The sequence below is a fragment of the Eucyclogobius newberryi genome, unplaced genomic scaffold (assembly GCF_026437365.1).
Source record: "Eucyclogobius newberryi isolate DKJ021-1_F unplaced genomic scaffold, fEucNew1.0.hap1 SCAF_1, whole genome shotgun sequence".
NCBI classification, from domain to species: domain Eukaryota; kingdom Metazoa; phylum Chordata; class Actinopteri; order Gobiiformes; family Gobiidae; genus Eucyclogobius; species Eucyclogobius newberryi.
In genome coordinates this window covers 26,119,714-26,137,478 of record NW_027315723.1, presented here as the reverse complement: position 1 = coordinate 26,137,478, position 17,765 = coordinate 26,119,714, and the positions used below count along the sequence as shown (strand labels likewise).

Below are 17,765 nucleotides of genomic sequence, written 5' to 3'. Positions count from 1 at the left end.
AGTTGCACAGCCCTTACTCAACCATTTTTGGTCTATTACTGGGTTTGCTTTAGAATAGTTTCCAGTCACAAATGTTTGTTGACTCATATTTAAAGCAATTACCAATCATTAAATGGAAACCAAAGGCTATAATTGCTAATTTATATTAAACACAAAAGTGGTAAGTGGATACAAAAGTAAAGCAATGATTCACACAGTACAAGGCGAATTATGCTTTAAACCAACTACAAATGTTTGGTCTTACTGTCTACTATTTTAAACTATTAAGCAATAATTTCTTTCCACCTCATCATGGACTGGAATAATGCCAGGGTCACTCGTACTGAAAGCAACAAATACCACCCCTGGATCAGAGAGTCCAAGGAGCCTAAATCATGATGAGTGAACAAACACCTTATCACACACATTTAGTTAGAGGTATGCACTTCCAATATCAGGCTTAACCAGCATTTACCTTTAAGACCCACACTAGTCTCAGTTTCAACATTCCGCTATTCTTTTAATGTGTATTCAAGCCCAAAGGCTTTATTAGACAGGCCAGCTGAAATGTGAAGAGGGTATAGCGAGTAGAGTTGAGACATTCGGCAAATGACACCGCTACAGCTACTACAGCTTCAGCAAGCACCATTTTGTTTTCATGGCTTTTATCTCCCCTCTCACCACCCATCAGTTTGTAGCACCTTTTAAAAATTTATAGCGGGCCTTTTCTGATGTTATGACCTTGTAGAAGAGAACAGAATACACACACATTTGTAGTACGCTTCAGCTTCTCCCGTTCCCACTCCTTGACACGAGTTATTTTGGAAAGTGCTTTAAATGAATTGTCAAAGGCTGACGTGCCGTGTATGTTAAGTGCAAAGGGTTAGTACCTCTCTGTCTTTGAGCACAGCCTGGGTCCTGTACAGCAGCAGAAGTCGGACATCACTGTCTTTGAGGCTGAAGTTGTTCTCCAGGATTTGAAGCAAGTCGATCCGCGGGCGAACCGGCAAAGCCGAGTCTCCACAGAAGGGACGAAGCCATGCCAGGAGGTCATCAGAGGTCACGTCACTGTCACTGGGAGAGCAGGGCAAAACATGGAGTCAGCAATGCAAAGATGGAAGTCGAGTGAAACTAAAATTATATATATGAATACAAATGGAAGTAAATCAAAGAGCTATTACAATCATTCACTGATGTATTAATTCAATGGGGGGGATTTTTTAAACACCATGATCAAAATTACACTATTCTTAAAGAGAATATTAAAGAATATAACCTATTCATAAATTCAATCCGTGTATACCTCCCAATTTTTAAGCAAATATAATTTAGAAATAGGTAGGTAAGGTAACCAATTGACATAAGGGTATTTTCCCTTAGTTCAAGAAGTGAAAGAGCCAGTTTCTATTTAATTTCACAATAATTTACAAGCAAAAAAATCTTTGGAGCTAATTAAATTGTTTACAAAAAAATCCAGCAGGTCCACTTCAGTGCCTCGTTTATCTGAGCTAGTTGTACTGGCTGAAAAAAAAAAACATCTGTCCCTATTAATTCTATCGCACTTAAAACGCTACTCAGATTACAAGCAAAATAATAATGAGAAGACGAATATGACAACCAGATAATAATAAAACAAGTTATGCAAGCCTCATTAAAGGCCAGTAATAATTCTATTTAAAATCAATTTATTGTAGAACTATGCACTGAGGATGTAGTTTGATGGCTGATTTTCAACCACTGTGCCTTCAGGTATTGCTTTAGAAAAAAAATAAAAAAAAAACAAATCAAATTTAATTCATAATATTTGTACCATTTTGGGGTGTCTGAAGACACTTCTGAACCAGTTGAGAAAGCAAAAACAATCATCATTGCCAAATAGAAACAACCAGGTAAATACAGTGAGGAAAGTAAGTATTTGAACACCCTAGGATTTTGTAAGTTCTCCCACTTAGAAATTAGGGACGAGTCTGAAAAATGTATCATAGGTGCATTTCCACTGTGAGAGTCTAAAAAAATCCAAAAATCACAATGTATGCTATTGCTGCAAATAAGTATTCGAACACCTGAGAAAATCAGTGCTACAATTTTGTACAGAAGCCTTTGTTTACATTACAGAGGTCAAACGTTTCCTGTAGTTCTTGACCAGGTTTGCACACACTGCTGCAGGGCCAACTACTTCACGCAGATCTACTCTAGATCTGTCAGGTTTCAGGGCTGTTGCCGAGTTTGAACTCCCTCCAAATATTTTCTATTGGATTTAGATCTGGAGACTGGCTAGGCCACTCCAGAACCTTGATATGCTTCTTACGGAGCCACTCATTGGTTATCCTGGCTGTGTGCTTCAGGTCATCGTCATGTTGGGAAACCCAGCCATGACCAATCTTCAATGTTCTGACTGAGGGAAGGAGGTTGTTACCCAAAATCTCATAATACATGGCCCCATTCATTCTCTCCTTAACACAGTCAAGTCCTGTCCCCTGTGCAAAAAGCACCCAAAAGCATGATGTTTCCACCCCCATGCTTCACAGTAAGGATGGTGTTGTTGGGATGGTACTTATCCTTCTTTTTCCTCCAAACACAGCGAGTGGAGTTTATACCAACGTGTTCCATTTTGATCTCATCTGACCACAAGATTGTCTCCCATGACTCTTCTGGATCATCCAGATGGTCATTGACAACTTCAGATGGGCCTTGTGCATGTCCAGGGGAACCTTCTGTGCAATGCATGATTTCAAACCATGACGACGTAGTGTATTACCGATAGTAACCTTTGAAACTGTGGAACCAGCTCTCTTCAGGTCATTGACCAGCTCCTCCCGTAGTTCTGGGCTGAATCCTCACTTTTCTAATCATCATCTTTAGTTTAGTCATCTATTTGATGTTCTAACAATTGCTCCGAACAGTTGATCTTTTTTCCCAAAGCTGCTTGCCAAATGCGCCGTAGCCCTTTCCAGCCTTGTGGAGGTCTACAATTTTGTGTCTGGTGTCTTTTGACAGTCTCTGGTAGGAGTCTGACTGATTGTGGGGTGGACAGGTATTTTTATGCAGTTAACGAGCTCAAACATGTGCTACTAATTTAGATGAATAAGAAGAGGAGGACTTTTAAAAAGGCAGACTAACAGGTCTTTGAGAGCCAGAATTCTTGCTGATTAGCAGGTGTTCAAATACTTATTTGCAGCAATAACATACAAATAAATTATTTAAAAATCATACAATGGGAATTCCGGACAATTGTAATTCCAATTTTACTAACTTGGGTCGACCCTTCATCTGGCCTGGACAGATGAAGGCAGTGAAGTGTGGGGAGTGACATTTGGCAAAACTCAAAACGGCAACATACCCAATATACAGAATTTGCTGCTTTTTTAAAGGATTTTCTGGCCCATATGCTTTAATTGACAATACAGCATGAATTGAGAACGAGACTAGGGAATGACATGCAGCAAAATTGTCGAGAACCGGATTTGAACTCTTGACGGCCTGCCCCACACAGCAGGCATGTGTGCTATTCACTCGACCATGGGCAGCACTGACGCACCAATTTGATCTTATTTTTGTTTAGACCAAACAAAATTGTTAAAAGCAGTTTTCAACTCAAACAAGTATTTAGTATTGCTATGCCACTTTAAAACTCTTATTCAAGGAAGTTTGCAGTCCAAATTAGCTACCTGTGTACAACTGATTCTGTAATAAATGTCAATGTAAACAATAAGAAGCGAACATTTGGCCAAGTTACACGTGAACCAGAAGCAAACAGACATTTTATCTGCATTTGACACTACATGTGTTAATTTCCAAGGAGCTCAAGAGGCACATGACATTTATATCCATGACTGATACTATGTCACTCATTCATATTCTGTCTGTGTGCGACTAGAACACCCACCTTTACACACAATGAAGATACTTGGAACAATGATTAATGTAAGCAGCAAGAGGTAAGCACAAGTCAAGCATTAAAGCTACCTACCCACTCTGTACGTTCCTGTGCACAGCAGTCACCATGGATTCGAGCACCATCAGGGGCTGTGGGTATTTTGTCAGGGCATTTGAATCCCCACTGAAAAACAAAAATCACATCATAAACCATCAGGATGCATAATGCGCTAATTAAGATATGATTTTCAAATTAGCAGAATGTCGAGGGACAGCAGCAGAGAGTGGAAAATAAAAGACGTGTTTTACTCAGGGACAGTTGAAAATAGGTCTGGCAGCAATTAAGATGTTTTAAACAAGATTTACACAATCATGAAATGATTATAGCCCTGTATTCTGCATAGTAATGGAAAAAGAACCATGCAGTAATGAGCAAAAAGAAGGCTTCTGAGAAAGACGACAAAGAGGAATTTCTTAACGTAGAACAACAAGAAACGTCCTTTAAAGTGGTTACAAAGGTATTTGCCACATCAGCCTGATGTGAAATTTATGAGGAGGGTAATATTTACACAAAATCATCATGGGTCATATATTGGTTCCAATATTGGTATCAATGATAGAGGGTTTTTTCCCCAATACTGGTCTGATATTTAAAAATGTGCCAATATTTAGCACATATCAATGAGTTAAAATGGAAATAAGAGAAATAAAAACAAAAAATGTACACTAATGTATGGGCCTTGCAATGGGTTTTAAAATCTTGATATTGGTATCCACCAATATCTTTATTGGCTACAGAAGCGACACAAATAATGCATTTAATGTCATTCCAAAAATCTATATTGGAAATCTCTAAAAATAATGGCACTTTCTATTTCAAGGATTAGAGAAACAGTTCTTGGTGGAACAACAAACTGGTGGACACTATTTTTTTTGCTGTGTCATTAGCACAGTTGTGGATTTTGCTGCAGTCTGTGGTATGTGTGTGTGTATTTGTGCGTGTGTGTGCAAGTGTGCACACTATATGTTGCACAAGGAAGGTCATTTTTCAATAAGACAGAAATGGGGGAAAACAGGTAATTTCCCCTGACTCAACGGGACACACTGCTTGAACACAAGCACAGCAGTAAACCTACAGTAGTACTACATAGAACTGAGGAGACTTTGCATTTTCTTTCAGGGCTTCTCCTATTAACACAGCGTCGTACACCAAGTTGATACATAAGATTGCCATTTCCCTCAGCTCCAGTAGGGTTGTTCTACAATAAGGAGGGGTTTTGTGGCAAAAACAAGGCAGCCTAATGTATGGCAGACAATGAAAATATGAATAGCAAATTGTTTGTTTATGTTGCCTAAGATTTAAATAAAGCTCACACTTGCTAACTGTGATTGGTTAATCACTTTCTCTCACTCAGAGCCTTACAGAGGCTGACCAATAGAAGCAGGTGTGGGTGTCTCTGTCCAAAATAACTGAACGTCATGAGATCAGATCACAATAAGACGTTAATTGCCACATCACCCAAGCCTAACCTCATGCATACCTGCCCAAGTCAAGACTGTTCTAATGCCAAACGGTTGCTCAAAGCGCATACTTCAGCGCACAAAATGGATATTCATTTGCCACAGCAGTGACTGACATGTTCGAGGAATAGTGAAACCTCCAGTGAATACATAATCTGCAGGTCGCCCCCATAATGTAGAGTGAGATCTAGAGGGGCACAACTGTATCAGGCTGCATTAATTATACGACGATAATGAATCAGAGATAAGGGGAAGGCGGGAGGCATGCAAATGCGGCTGTGTGTGAAGCAACATCGTGCATTTACTGCCAATGTGTATGTAGTGTGTTTTTATCATTAAAAGAGTGATGTTAAAGTGCAGTTGCTTAAGGGGACTAGGCCTCCACATGAGGATAAATAGAGGTAGCAAAACATAAATGATTCAGTTCAAAAGTTGAGATGTTAAAGAAGGGCTTTGCTTTCGAGTTGTAGTTGAAATATGTTTTTTCCTTGTATTGCCATTGGTGCTTTTGTTGCATTTGATACATTCAGTCACAGCTGTCAAAAGGTATTAATTGTGTAAATAATAAGATAAGTGGAGTTAAGCTAGGTAGGGTAATTACGTTAGCTTCTGGTAAATTAATGCAACTCAATCTCAAATCGCGTGAGCCCATTGAGTGTGTGTGTGTGTGTGTGTGTGTGTGTGTAAATGCAGGTGTCATCCATCTGCACCATGCCCCATTGAGCAACCATAAAAAGTAGGAAATGAGGAAGGGATATAATCAAGGCAATTGGCAGTGGTTTATCATACCGATCAGCTTGCCCCTGTCTCCAAAGCTTTGCTCACTGGCCCATGATCAACAGGTTCTTCATAAACAATGGACAAAAATGGTCATCTCTAACCTGTCGCTTGGTTTTATTATCAAAACCCTTCAAACATTTGTTTAACAAGGGAGACAGAGGAAATTAATTTCTACAGTATGTGCAGTTCATTTAAAGTCTTAACAGTTAAAATCACTATTTTGTGGAATATTATGGCATGAATACAGTCCAATGACGACATGTCCTATGCCTATAACTGTTCCACCAAGTCCAGATCACATTCACTCTGACCACTGCAGCATTCTGTAATATCTGCTAAACAGAGGAAACTAATATATATATATATATATATATATATATATATATATATATATATATATATATATATATATATATATATATATATATATATATATATATATATATATATATATATATATATATATATATATATATATATATATATATATATATATATATATATATATATATATATACACACACTATATATATATATATATACACACACTATATATATATATATACTATATATATATATGATATATATATATATATATATATAATATATACTATATAATATATACTATATATATAATATATATATATAATATATATATAATATATATATATATATAATATATACTATATAATCTATACTATATAATATATACTATATATATATATATATTATATATATATATATATCATATATATATATATATATATATATTATATATCTAATGTATAAAGAATGAAGAATGCAAATGTTACAATTTAGATTATTGCATTATTGTTGTTTTTATAATTAATTTTGACTAATAATTCCAGCCAGTATTTCTCTTGCCAATTTAACACTATACTGTATACACTAAGAAGTATTTGAATGGTTAGAGCTTTTATCCCTAAAAATGTATTGGACATAATAAGTATGATTTGATTTGAATACAGAGAAATTATTCAAATGAAATATAACAAAAAATATGGTCAGGATTGTTTACATGTTATTACATTTTATCTGGTCTATTCCTTATTTGAAGAGTGCATATGTGCTGTCACAAGTGAAAATGGAGTAAAAGGAAATTATTCAAAAGGAAAAATGAAATTTTCAGAGTTACAGTAAATGCCAGAGAGATCATGTAAATTAAGTTGATTATTTAGAATGGAGCAGTGGTCAGTGTAAATTAATCTTTTACAACATTGATGTAATCTATTCAGAATGTGGGGAGCAGAGAGATTACAAAGTGCGGTTCAACTCCCACAGGTATCTACAGCAGAGTTGATTCCAGACTTGTGGCATTTTGCTTTAACTGAGTTTCTCCCCACTCAAACAAATCCAAAGAGTATTTCCATGCATCAAAACACCTCTGTCAACCTGGTGGGATGTTCCTGTGTGGCGTATCGATATTTAAACATAAAAAGATTTTGTTACAGTGAGATATGCACATTAACACTGCAGCTTTCGACTGTATGTTGGATAAAAAAGACAAGGGGAAAAAAATGGTGGGAAATAAATAAAGAGGTATTTAAATTCTGTCTAACATGACAAGTTGATGATCCAATTGCTTTTGTTGGATTTGATGGCATGTGGTGAGCTGGCCTACACCTACATGATTTCCTTCTTATTCATGCACCTTTTTGTGAAATAGTCTTAACAGGGAGTCCAACAGAGCAACGCTGTTTATGATTAATACCCCACTCGAATGCTGTCACATCAACAGCTGGCAGCAGAGGCTTGGCTGGAATTTCAAATAACTGCTTTAGGTTATAATTGGAAACACATTTTATCATTTGTTCCTCTGGGGTTGACGGGGGTATTAATGTTAGATGCTTTGGTATTGGGCAGAAAATCAATACACAAAAAACTGTGTTGTTTCAGCCTGTCTTGTGATTGAGGCCCTTATTTTCAGTTTTTTTGTTTATTCATCAGGGACAGAGCACATAAAACATTGACCTATCTGACCTATTGCTGTCCATAAACTAACTGCCTTACATGCCAGTATTTCCATATGTCATTATTATACAGACCATACAAAGCCTTTACTGACTGGTTGGGAACAGCAAAAAAGATTCACTGTGACTGGATTTGTTGATTTGTTGGTCGGCTGTGAATATCAGTTGCAACTTGCAAGCAATGTTGAACTAGTATTTTCCCACATCAATAAAGAAGTGTCCACTGCATGATTTTGGCCATCTGCGATGAAATATTTCTGATTGACTCAAAGATGAGCTGAGCTTTATATCAGACAGATTTAGAAATCTTGATCACAGAGCAGGCCCTTTTCTCCCTGTGTCTATGATCAATCTCTGTCAAACATGTGATCAATTGTAAACACAAGTGCTCCTCAAAATAACTCAGTAACAGCTCAGCTGTGAATGGGACCATATCTCCCCATTCGATTTCATTTAGTAACTGTTACAAACGAATAAACAGCTTTGCTAAATGGTACAACTCCTAGAGCAGTGAACACCAGGCTAAGTCTAACTACATCGCTATAGTCAGTAATGTATGGCTGCAACTAAAGATCTTTTTGCTAATCGATTAGTCTAGACTTATAGTCTTCATTCTGACGGTGTTTAGAACATAAAAGTCACGTGATGAAAAGATATTTGCCAAAAAAAGGACTCGGTCGAAGCTGAATTTAGCCCGTTTGAGGATCCTCTTGGCGTACATTTATAGACAAAAGAATCAAACATACTAACGCAACATTTTTATGCAGTTGGTGCTCAATTTGCGTCTAGACCAGTTAAAGCTTATTCGATTACTGAATTAGTTGACGAATCATGATCATTTTAATAATTAATTTATTGCATTGTTGCAGCCCTATCAGAACTATCAGATGAATAAGCTTTCAATACATCGGTCTATAAAAAACACTGAATAAATTAGGCGACGTCACTGGACCTTGATCAAATTCAAGTTTCAGAGTCTCTGCAACATCATAAGATGGACATGATACACATTTTTGAAGTGAAATTCTTGCTATGTTGAGCTGTTCAAAGCAACAAAATCTCTTGGGTTGAAATCCAAGAAAATAACCTTCCATAACAGCAAGGAATAAGACAACAGCATCTTTTCATCATTCTTACATAGCCTCGCACTGAAGCTTTAATATAAATTGTTTTATGTTTTTTTCTCCGGAGTAAGCTCTCGGGAGATGCAGTCTAAATTCAATACCTTAGAGCAGACACCACTCTCCCCACAGCATCATGGAGCACCGTTTTGACTGACAGGTCCAAGGGCCCCACTGCCACCCTGAGGACTTTTCCAATCTGCTCCAGAGGGTGCCCATTCGTTGCCATGGTGACCGCCAGCTCGTGAACTTTGGTCCTGTTGGATCGGGACAGATCGTAAAGCCGGCTGTACCCCTGCAGCTGTTCCTGGAATAAAGTCAAAAACAAAAGAAAGATGGAGTGCAACGGGCGGACGTATTCGACCTGATAGGCCAACAGGACAGAGAGGATTTTAACAAGACATGAAAAATAAAAAAGTGTTTGGAAGGAAAGGTACCAGAAATGAAGAAACGTGAGGAGACAAGAGCCGTGTGAGAAGTTTACTAAGTGGAGTTTGTGTTGGTGAGTGATGTTCTCTATAGGTATTAACCCAGAGGGCAGAGTCTGTAGCTCCAAAACCCTCTGTAACATCTTAGTCTGTTATCATTCCTCTAATGAAAAAGAGGCACAACCTGGAAACAAGTTGTGCTTCAACTTGGCAGAATGTCTTTTCAGTTTAAACGCAGTTACAGAACTGTTAATAACACTGGGAAAGAATCTTCGGAGGAAGTCTGGACAGTTAGCTCTAAACTATTTTATTTTATTAAAAGGTTCCTTTCCACCGCAATACCTGTCCACCGTTTACATTCATTTATGTACACACAGTAAGTGGGTAGCATTTGAGCGGACTTATTGTAAGCCTTTTTGAGATTTGTTTGGTTTGAGAAAAAAAAAAGAATGCCTGCGCCCTCTGATATGAATATATTTCTTATAAATCTTGGTCTTACTTATGAGACATCTCAGCCCAGAGGCAATGTGACTATGCAATGAGACTATAAGCTGTAAGCAATACTTGGCTCTGTTAATTTTGTTTTGGAACATGGTATCAAATTTACAATGGCTTCAAAGAAAATCTCTGGCTGTTTGAAAGATTTTTTATCTCACAGACATAAAAACACTGTAGGTAGAAAGTTCATTTTGTTTGTTTTATCCCATTCTATGCATGCTTCAACCATTAATTCATTTCAGCTTCATGGCTCTCGTGTGCAATGGGTAATTTACCGTCCTCATGGCAGGTCAAGACCCCTGCGGTGGATTCATGCACAATCCACACAGTAATTCCCAGCAGCTGCACACGTATACTTGATAAATGACTCCAGTTCAGGCAAACTGAGCCTGCAGCGCTCCTTATATCCATCTTTCGCTACATACCTGCCCTTTCCTTGTTCTTATATCCTTTTTGTCCAAGGATACCCGCCTCATCCTATGTGTTTGGAGTTGAACCTGGACTGCAAAATTGTATTCCTCACGTTAACATATACAAGCTTTGGTTTGATATACAGGCACTTTAGACGGTACGCAGTCGCCTTCTTGTAATACTCAGGATACTTTGAAGATGTGTGATTCCTGTGTCAGAACAGCTCTGATTGGGGTTCAGAGCACTGCTGTGTTCAGGATTATCCTGGGTTTAATCCAGGTGTTTTAATCGTGGTTTAGTCATCCTTTTGTTCTAAATGAAGCCCATTGTATTAATTTACCTGTTGTAGAGGATTTGGCTCTTTTTGGCTCTTTTATCATTGTTTCAAATGGCTGGTTCATTACATGCTTGTCTTCATTAAAATGTATTATCAGCTTTTATTAATCACTATTATGGATGCTCAGAACAGGGTGGGAGTGACTAGATCTTCATGGGGATGCTGTGGTTGCTGTAGTAACCCTCACACACACATACACTTGCTGAATCATAACATCCGCTCTGTGTAGGCTCACATTAGGCCAGAGGGAAGTGACGGTGTGGAAAGTCAGTGTGACTTTGCTTAATGAGATACATCATGAAGTACACACTGTATATTTGCAGTTGTATAGGAGAGTGTAGGATAGATTTACATTAACGTGTCCTTGGCTGGTCCCACAGAGGCCAACAAGAACGTGGTCAAGCAGAGCCATCTCAAAGACGGCACAAAAAACTAAAATTATAATATAGGGAAGAGATGAATATTGGCGAAACTGTGGTTGCCAGGAGACAAACACATGGTAATGTGTTTTGGGACATATTGTACAAAAATACTGGATGGAACTGAAGGCCACACTGACTTGATCTTTAGTTTTACCGATTTTTTTCCGGGAGACCATTGGACATCGGGTGGGAAAATAAAAATACAAATAATGAGGTGCTGTACGTGCCGTGTACGTGTAGCGAATTCAGGGCTCAGATTAAGGATTTTCACTTGGATAGCAGTGCTGCTAAACGATACGTTATTTTTTTCAAATTTGTATAGCAATTTGATAATTACATAGTAAAACACGAAAGTGACTAACAATCAATATTTTCCATTCATGTAACAAGATTATTTATTTCAAAATAAAAATGAAAACTTGCAAATAAAATTATTGGTTTAACAAATTAAAGGCGTAATGGACAATTTTTCGGTGATTTGAGAACGCAGGCGGAAGTGCGCATGCGCACTCCCCCGTGTGGATTGATACAACACACGTGCGTTTGTTTATTAGCGCGACGGATCGCATTGCGTCTCCCGTGGATTTCCGTCTCTTATGAGTCAACTCGAACTGTCTTTCTCCGTCTTCATTTTGTCCCGTACACTGAGGGAACTATATTATGATAGATCAATGCGCTTAGACACGCCTCCACCATGGACACAGTGGATGGATATTTTTGGAACATACTCCTGGCTGCTGGGAAGAAAGCGTCACAAAGAATCGGATGACTCAAACTGCTCCAATGATTAAGGATTGGACTAAAATCATAAATATGTGCAAAATTGAAAAAATAATCTCAGGACACAAATTAAAAATAGACTAATTTAAAAAGCAATGGACAAAATTGAACAATTATTTAGCTCCAATTCCTTTTTTTTTCTTAGGCCTCTCCATTGTTTTCTACTTTTACTCCTTTACTTGCCTTATTTTCTACCTGGTCCAGCTTGTTCCTTGTGTTTCTCTCCCCCCCTTTTTTCTGTTGTTGTTGCTTTGCTTTTTTTGTTCTATGTTCTAATAAAAATAAATAACAATGGCAATTGTCAAAAATGGACTTCAGTGGACTGGAAATGGTGTAATAGGCATGTACTGGTACAAAAAATGATATAGATCTCATAAACATTATCTATGATTGATATGAAGTAAACAGGATTAAAACTTGATTGATTCTAGTGAACATCATTTGAATTGAAATTAAAAGAAAGAAGGACACAGTTAAATTATGTTTTGTCTACATCTATGCTTATTTAAAAAGTTAATTGAAGCATGTACAAAACGAAATGTGATGTGTATGGTAATACTACAGTTGGTGTGGGGAGCAGATGGGCTGTACCTGTCTGCTGTCCCTCAGAGACAGGATGCAGGGCTGGCTCAGGGTTTCCAGGTGGGACTGTGACTGCTGCAGGTGAGAGAGAGCCTCATCAAAACTCATCCCCGCTGGGTCTTTCTCCTCCTGCTCTACGGCTCCTTTCTTCCGACTCTTCTCTGCCAGCTGCCGCAGCGCTTTGGTAGCCCGCTTTATGACCTCTGACCTCGCCGAGATGCTCAGCTGAGGGGACACAGAATAAGTAGTGGAGATGGGGTCATCCAGTGTAAAGGAACGTTGTATTTGAAACATTTATTCACCTTTTTGTCTTTGATTTTGCTTGTTCTATGAGAAAAAAACTGCAACTCTCAGTCTAAGATGAGTAGGGGTGGTCCAATATGTTTTGTTTAAACCATTATTTTTGCTGTTGTGGCCAGTAGCTGGTATTTGTTGATATTGATATATTTTGATAATATTTTAAAACTACTGCAAGGACCACAAATTTAAGTAAAGATATAGATAAACTCAATAAACTTCCCCCTTTATAAACAAATGTGTATTCTATATGTGTGAATTGCTGTACATTTTATGATAATTGCGTACATCAGCCATATCTTAAACTTCTTCCATTTAGAACGTCAGAAAGTTTTACCGTTGCCAATATTTGGAATCATTCCACGATATTGGCACGGATATAGTATTGCTCCTTCCTAAAGTTGTGCAACGTCCTTGGCATACAGACAATCATAAAAGCCTCATATTCACTTTTTTAGCTGGAACGCAGAATATATACTATCGCTATTTCACTTATTGGCTAAGAGGCAGGATTCAGTGTATAATCCAAATTCAGCACCGCTGCAGCTATGTCCTTCTTTGCAGCAATATACAGTTTGATTTCATGTGAAATTGAATGGGCGGATCATAGCTGGCTGCTCTATAAGTGATTCTATTCAGTTGCAGGAGGTTAACCATTCATTGAAAAGTGCCTAGAGCCTTAGACCATTGTCCAACTCTAAAACGACACCAATGATTTCAACAAAAGCAAAAAAAATTGGAATCCCCACTACGCTACCCATATACCGGTACTGTACAGCACCTGTTACGGCCAGATAGTTTAAGAGGGATTGTCAGCAGTTCTTTCACCAGAAAAAGAGATCACTGAAGTAATTAATAGCACGGGAAACGGCAGTAATATGTCTTCAAAGCTGCTGAAGGGTCCCGCATGTGTGTCCATTGTCTGAAGACCTACACATGTGTGGTCATTAGGTTACCTCTGTATTGAAACAGACACAGTATCTCAGCCGACATCGGTCAATGTCAAAGGTTATGGGGGTGAAAGTTGATAAAAGAGAGGAAGCTTCCAAGAGTCTATCTAAAATCAATAGATCAGAAAGACCGAAATGCCAGCCCCCCCGTTTCCCCAACAACCAGGCCAAATAATTCCTGGCTATCTCTCTAAAGCACTATAGCCTCGTGGGACTGGGATCAATCTATCTCACTCCAGTGTTAAAGGTTACATGCGCTGCTAACAGCTGAAAAGGATTAGGATTAGAAAAAAGTGACCAAACATTCACACGGTAATGTCATGGTAAAAAGCCCAGTACAGACAACACATGCCTGCTGGGAATTCAAGTTTAATTAGTACTGAAGAAAAAAAGGATCAATTAGCTCTCAGAATTTTATTGGATAAAATGGCTGTAAAAAGGTCTGGGAAAAAGGGTGGCAGTCCGCCAGTGGGGAAAAAAAAATCCACAGTTGGAATCTATTGATAAGGGGCACACTGAGGCACTTAAAGACTGCGGCAGGACTATTTTTCAGAGTGATGTAATTATGGGGCTGACATTTTGTGTGCAATTTTATAATTTCTTTCATAAATCATGACTGGTCTGTGCTTTGAGGCAACCCAAGTCGAAAACTGAATAATATATTTTAAATTAGTAAGAAAGCTTAAAACTTTCCCAAAAAAGGCAGCCAGGAGCACCAGGCATGACTGGTCAGAGGAATTAGATATCCAAACTGATGCAGTGATAAGCTGTGGACTTTTACACAATGTGAATTTTTTTGGGACAGCCTGAAGCTAACCACCTTCTGTGCTGAACTCACCATGGTATCAAGTTTAAATCAGCTCTTATTCTTGTAGAGTATATAATTTACTTCTTGAGGAAGTTTTGATCTCAACATTTTAGAAAAAAATCTAGGTTTAAAAATGTCTTACATATTCAACTGCATCAGGGGAGAAAGTGATGTTGTCCAAAAAGTCAACTGCATCACTTGGGACGAGCCTGTCGAGATATTTGGCACATGTGTCGTAGGCGTGGAGGTAGTCCTGGTCGCCCTGGGGGGCTCTCTTCAGCAGCTGGGGGTCCCCTCTCCAGAACAGCTTCTTTAGCCAGACTGAGTGGACCGCACTGGGGGAGACGGTCTCCCCCTGTGCTCCGGGCATTGGCAGGCGCGTGGCCAGTTTGGAGATGGACAGGACATTCTGACTTGTGAGCACTGGTTCCAGGGTGAGGAGTGGGTTTAGGGATTCATCTGTGAGTTTCCGATAGTCCAGACCTGAGAAAGCAAACAGGTAAAGCAGATGAAAAAGATTTGAAGTCAGAGGCAAATTGGTTCATTTTAAAGGTCCCATAACATGCAAAATCGACTTTTCAGAGCTTTTAACCTTCTTACATTGCTATTTGTGCTTCATATATGTACCCAGAGTGTTTTTTTGATTGATTCCCGCAGTGTTTAGCTATAGTACAGACTATCTCCTTTCCTCTAATCTCCAAACTGACGGGGGGTGTTCACAGGACCGCGTCATAATCACAGGCACGCGTCATCATCCCCCCTCACCCTCCCCCCTCTCCACCCGCCTCCCCCTCCCGCCTAACCCTTTATTACACTTAACTGATATTAGTTTTCATACGCTAAATTTGACATTGAACCCTAATGATGTGGATTTTGGATGGATATACTTTTTTAAGCAAGACCCAAAGATTCCACCATGACGCCGCAGTGGCGTTAAATGAGGCACGTGGCCAGCTCGGAGTTTTGATGCAATATTTTTCTTAATAATAATAACTCTCATGGATATGTGTTCTTGTTACACCTTCATACATCTAGAAATGATTATAAAGTTACTATTGTATACAGTACCTTTTCCCACACCTGTTTAGTTGCTGCATTTACAATTCTTAGTTGCACTTGATCTGTTTCAAGGATTCAAAAGTGTTTAATGTAAAATGCACAGTAAGGAAAATAGGCTTCCCTGTGCAATATACGTCTTTGTTATCAACAAGAAATGTAAGTAAGAACAAAATATACAAAACAAAAAAACAAGAAAAGTTGAAAAGCTGATTGTAAACAGCCCATGCATCTCAACATGAGTTGTTGATAAAAAACAGTTTCTCTCCTTTTACAGGGGATGGAGAGCGTGTGTAGCTGCTGGCAGATTCTACCACGCTATCTGAAAGCCTGAGTGCCACATTCCGTGTTGTGATCCCAACGCTCAGCTTGTCCTGTTTGTTTGTGTAGACTGTGGTGGTCGATTTACTAGTGCACACTTTCAACTATTTACACAAGTATTAGAAAGTAGTATTATGCACAAACCTCCTTTATCATTTCAAAATTTTAATCAGTTAATTGCTGCAAGAATTTCAGTGGTTTGGGTGCGTCCGCTTCCATGTGTTGGGCGCACTCTCATAAATGCTGTATGTCGACTCTCATCCCATCCACCACCTTCTCAGTCAGACACATTACCAGGAAAACACGCACTCTGTCTGGATCTTAAATATTTTACGCGGCCCAGCCTTTGGGGAGGGCTCAGTGGTCGGTGCATCTGGGAATCCCACACGCACACATCCCTTAAACCATGATGAGAATGAGAGGGTGAGGGGCTTTCAGGCACTCTCAGACACTGAAACCACACACTTACACGTGCCCCATCTCTAAAGCTGCACCCACACGTCTGCCTCCACAAACCGCTATCTCCACAATCCACTATCTCCACAAACCGCTATCTCCACAAACCGCAATCCCCACAAGAGGGTGACTAATGATACTACAGACACTGCCATTTAACTATGTCTCAATATTCGCAAGTACACAATATAATCATATACATATTTGATGGCTCTTTTGACTCTTTGGGTTGATGTTGATTTTCTTTTACAATTGTGTTTTGCTTTGTATGCTGAATTTGACAGGAAAGGTGTAGGCATGAAATGATGGAGGAGGAGTGGAAAGTGGCATTCAGCACATTTTCTGAACCAGAAATGGAGGCTTGTAAAGTTGCCTGCCTGTGTCGCAGCCAAAACCGATCCCAGTCCTAGTTAAACAGAAACGGTGGAGTTCATGAAGGGGTGAGACGTCACGAATAACATCAAGAACCATCAAGAGTTTATAATGTTGATGTGGTGCTTTATCAACAGTGACACATCATGAACGAACAGCAAACTTCACTTTCTGTCTGTATTTAGTTTGGAACACAATCCTCTGGCAGGGTTTCTGAAGGACACACATTTAGGAGTTGTGCGGGGCGGGTGCAAGATGCGACAGACATGAGAGACCGGCGAATAAAACGACACCAATTAAAACTGCTGAACGGGAGCAGACACTTTTTAAATGTTATCTACACTTCAAAAACCAGCCTTGTAAGAAGAGGTGCGCAATATATTAAAATTTGGATCAAATCGTGAATGTTGGTTTGAAGATTATAATATAGAGTATATCGTTTATGGTAAAAAAAAATGCAACAAAAAAAGCTGTTTTTTGCAATGAATCCCACAGATAGTTCTCATTTGTCTGATAATTAAACCTCAACTGATACATTTCAAAAACATATTTGAATTTTTTGTTGGATTGACATAATATCATCTAAATATCATTAACAAAATAGTCCAAAAAATATTGTTATACTATTTTTTGACTATATTTCCCATCCTTACTTGCAAGTTTATAATAACACTAGAATTGTAAAATGTCTGCAAACTGAAGAAACCTGGCAGAAAACTGGATCTTTTATCAATTCGCTAGGGTCTAAGTAAAAGAAAAAGCTAAACTGTGCCATTTTC

The 17,765-nt window shown here is 38.6% G+C and overlaps 1 protein-coding gene across 1 annotated transcript in view; it reads right to left on the bottom strand.

The window, feature by feature from the left end:
• Window positions 1-17,765, bottom strand: part of nbas (NBAS subunit of NRZ tethering complex) — a 177,435-nt gene that overhangs the window by 48,447 nt on the left and 111,223 nt on the right. The window contains exons 45-49 of the mRNA XM_072441583.1: window positions 14,924-15,264; window positions 12,736-12,951; window positions 9,373-9,575; window positions 3,950-4,039; window positions 870-1,053 (exon numbers count right to left, since the gene is read on the bottom strand). Of these exons, the coding sequence (XP_072297684.1) occupies window positions 870-1,053; window positions 3,950-4,039; window positions 9,373-9,575; window positions 12,736-12,951; window positions 14,924-15,264 (1,034 nt within the window). The remainder of the gene's footprint in view (window positions 1-869; window positions 1,054-3,949; window positions 4,040-9,372; window positions 9,576-12,735; window positions 12,952-14,923; window positions 15,265-17,765) is intronic.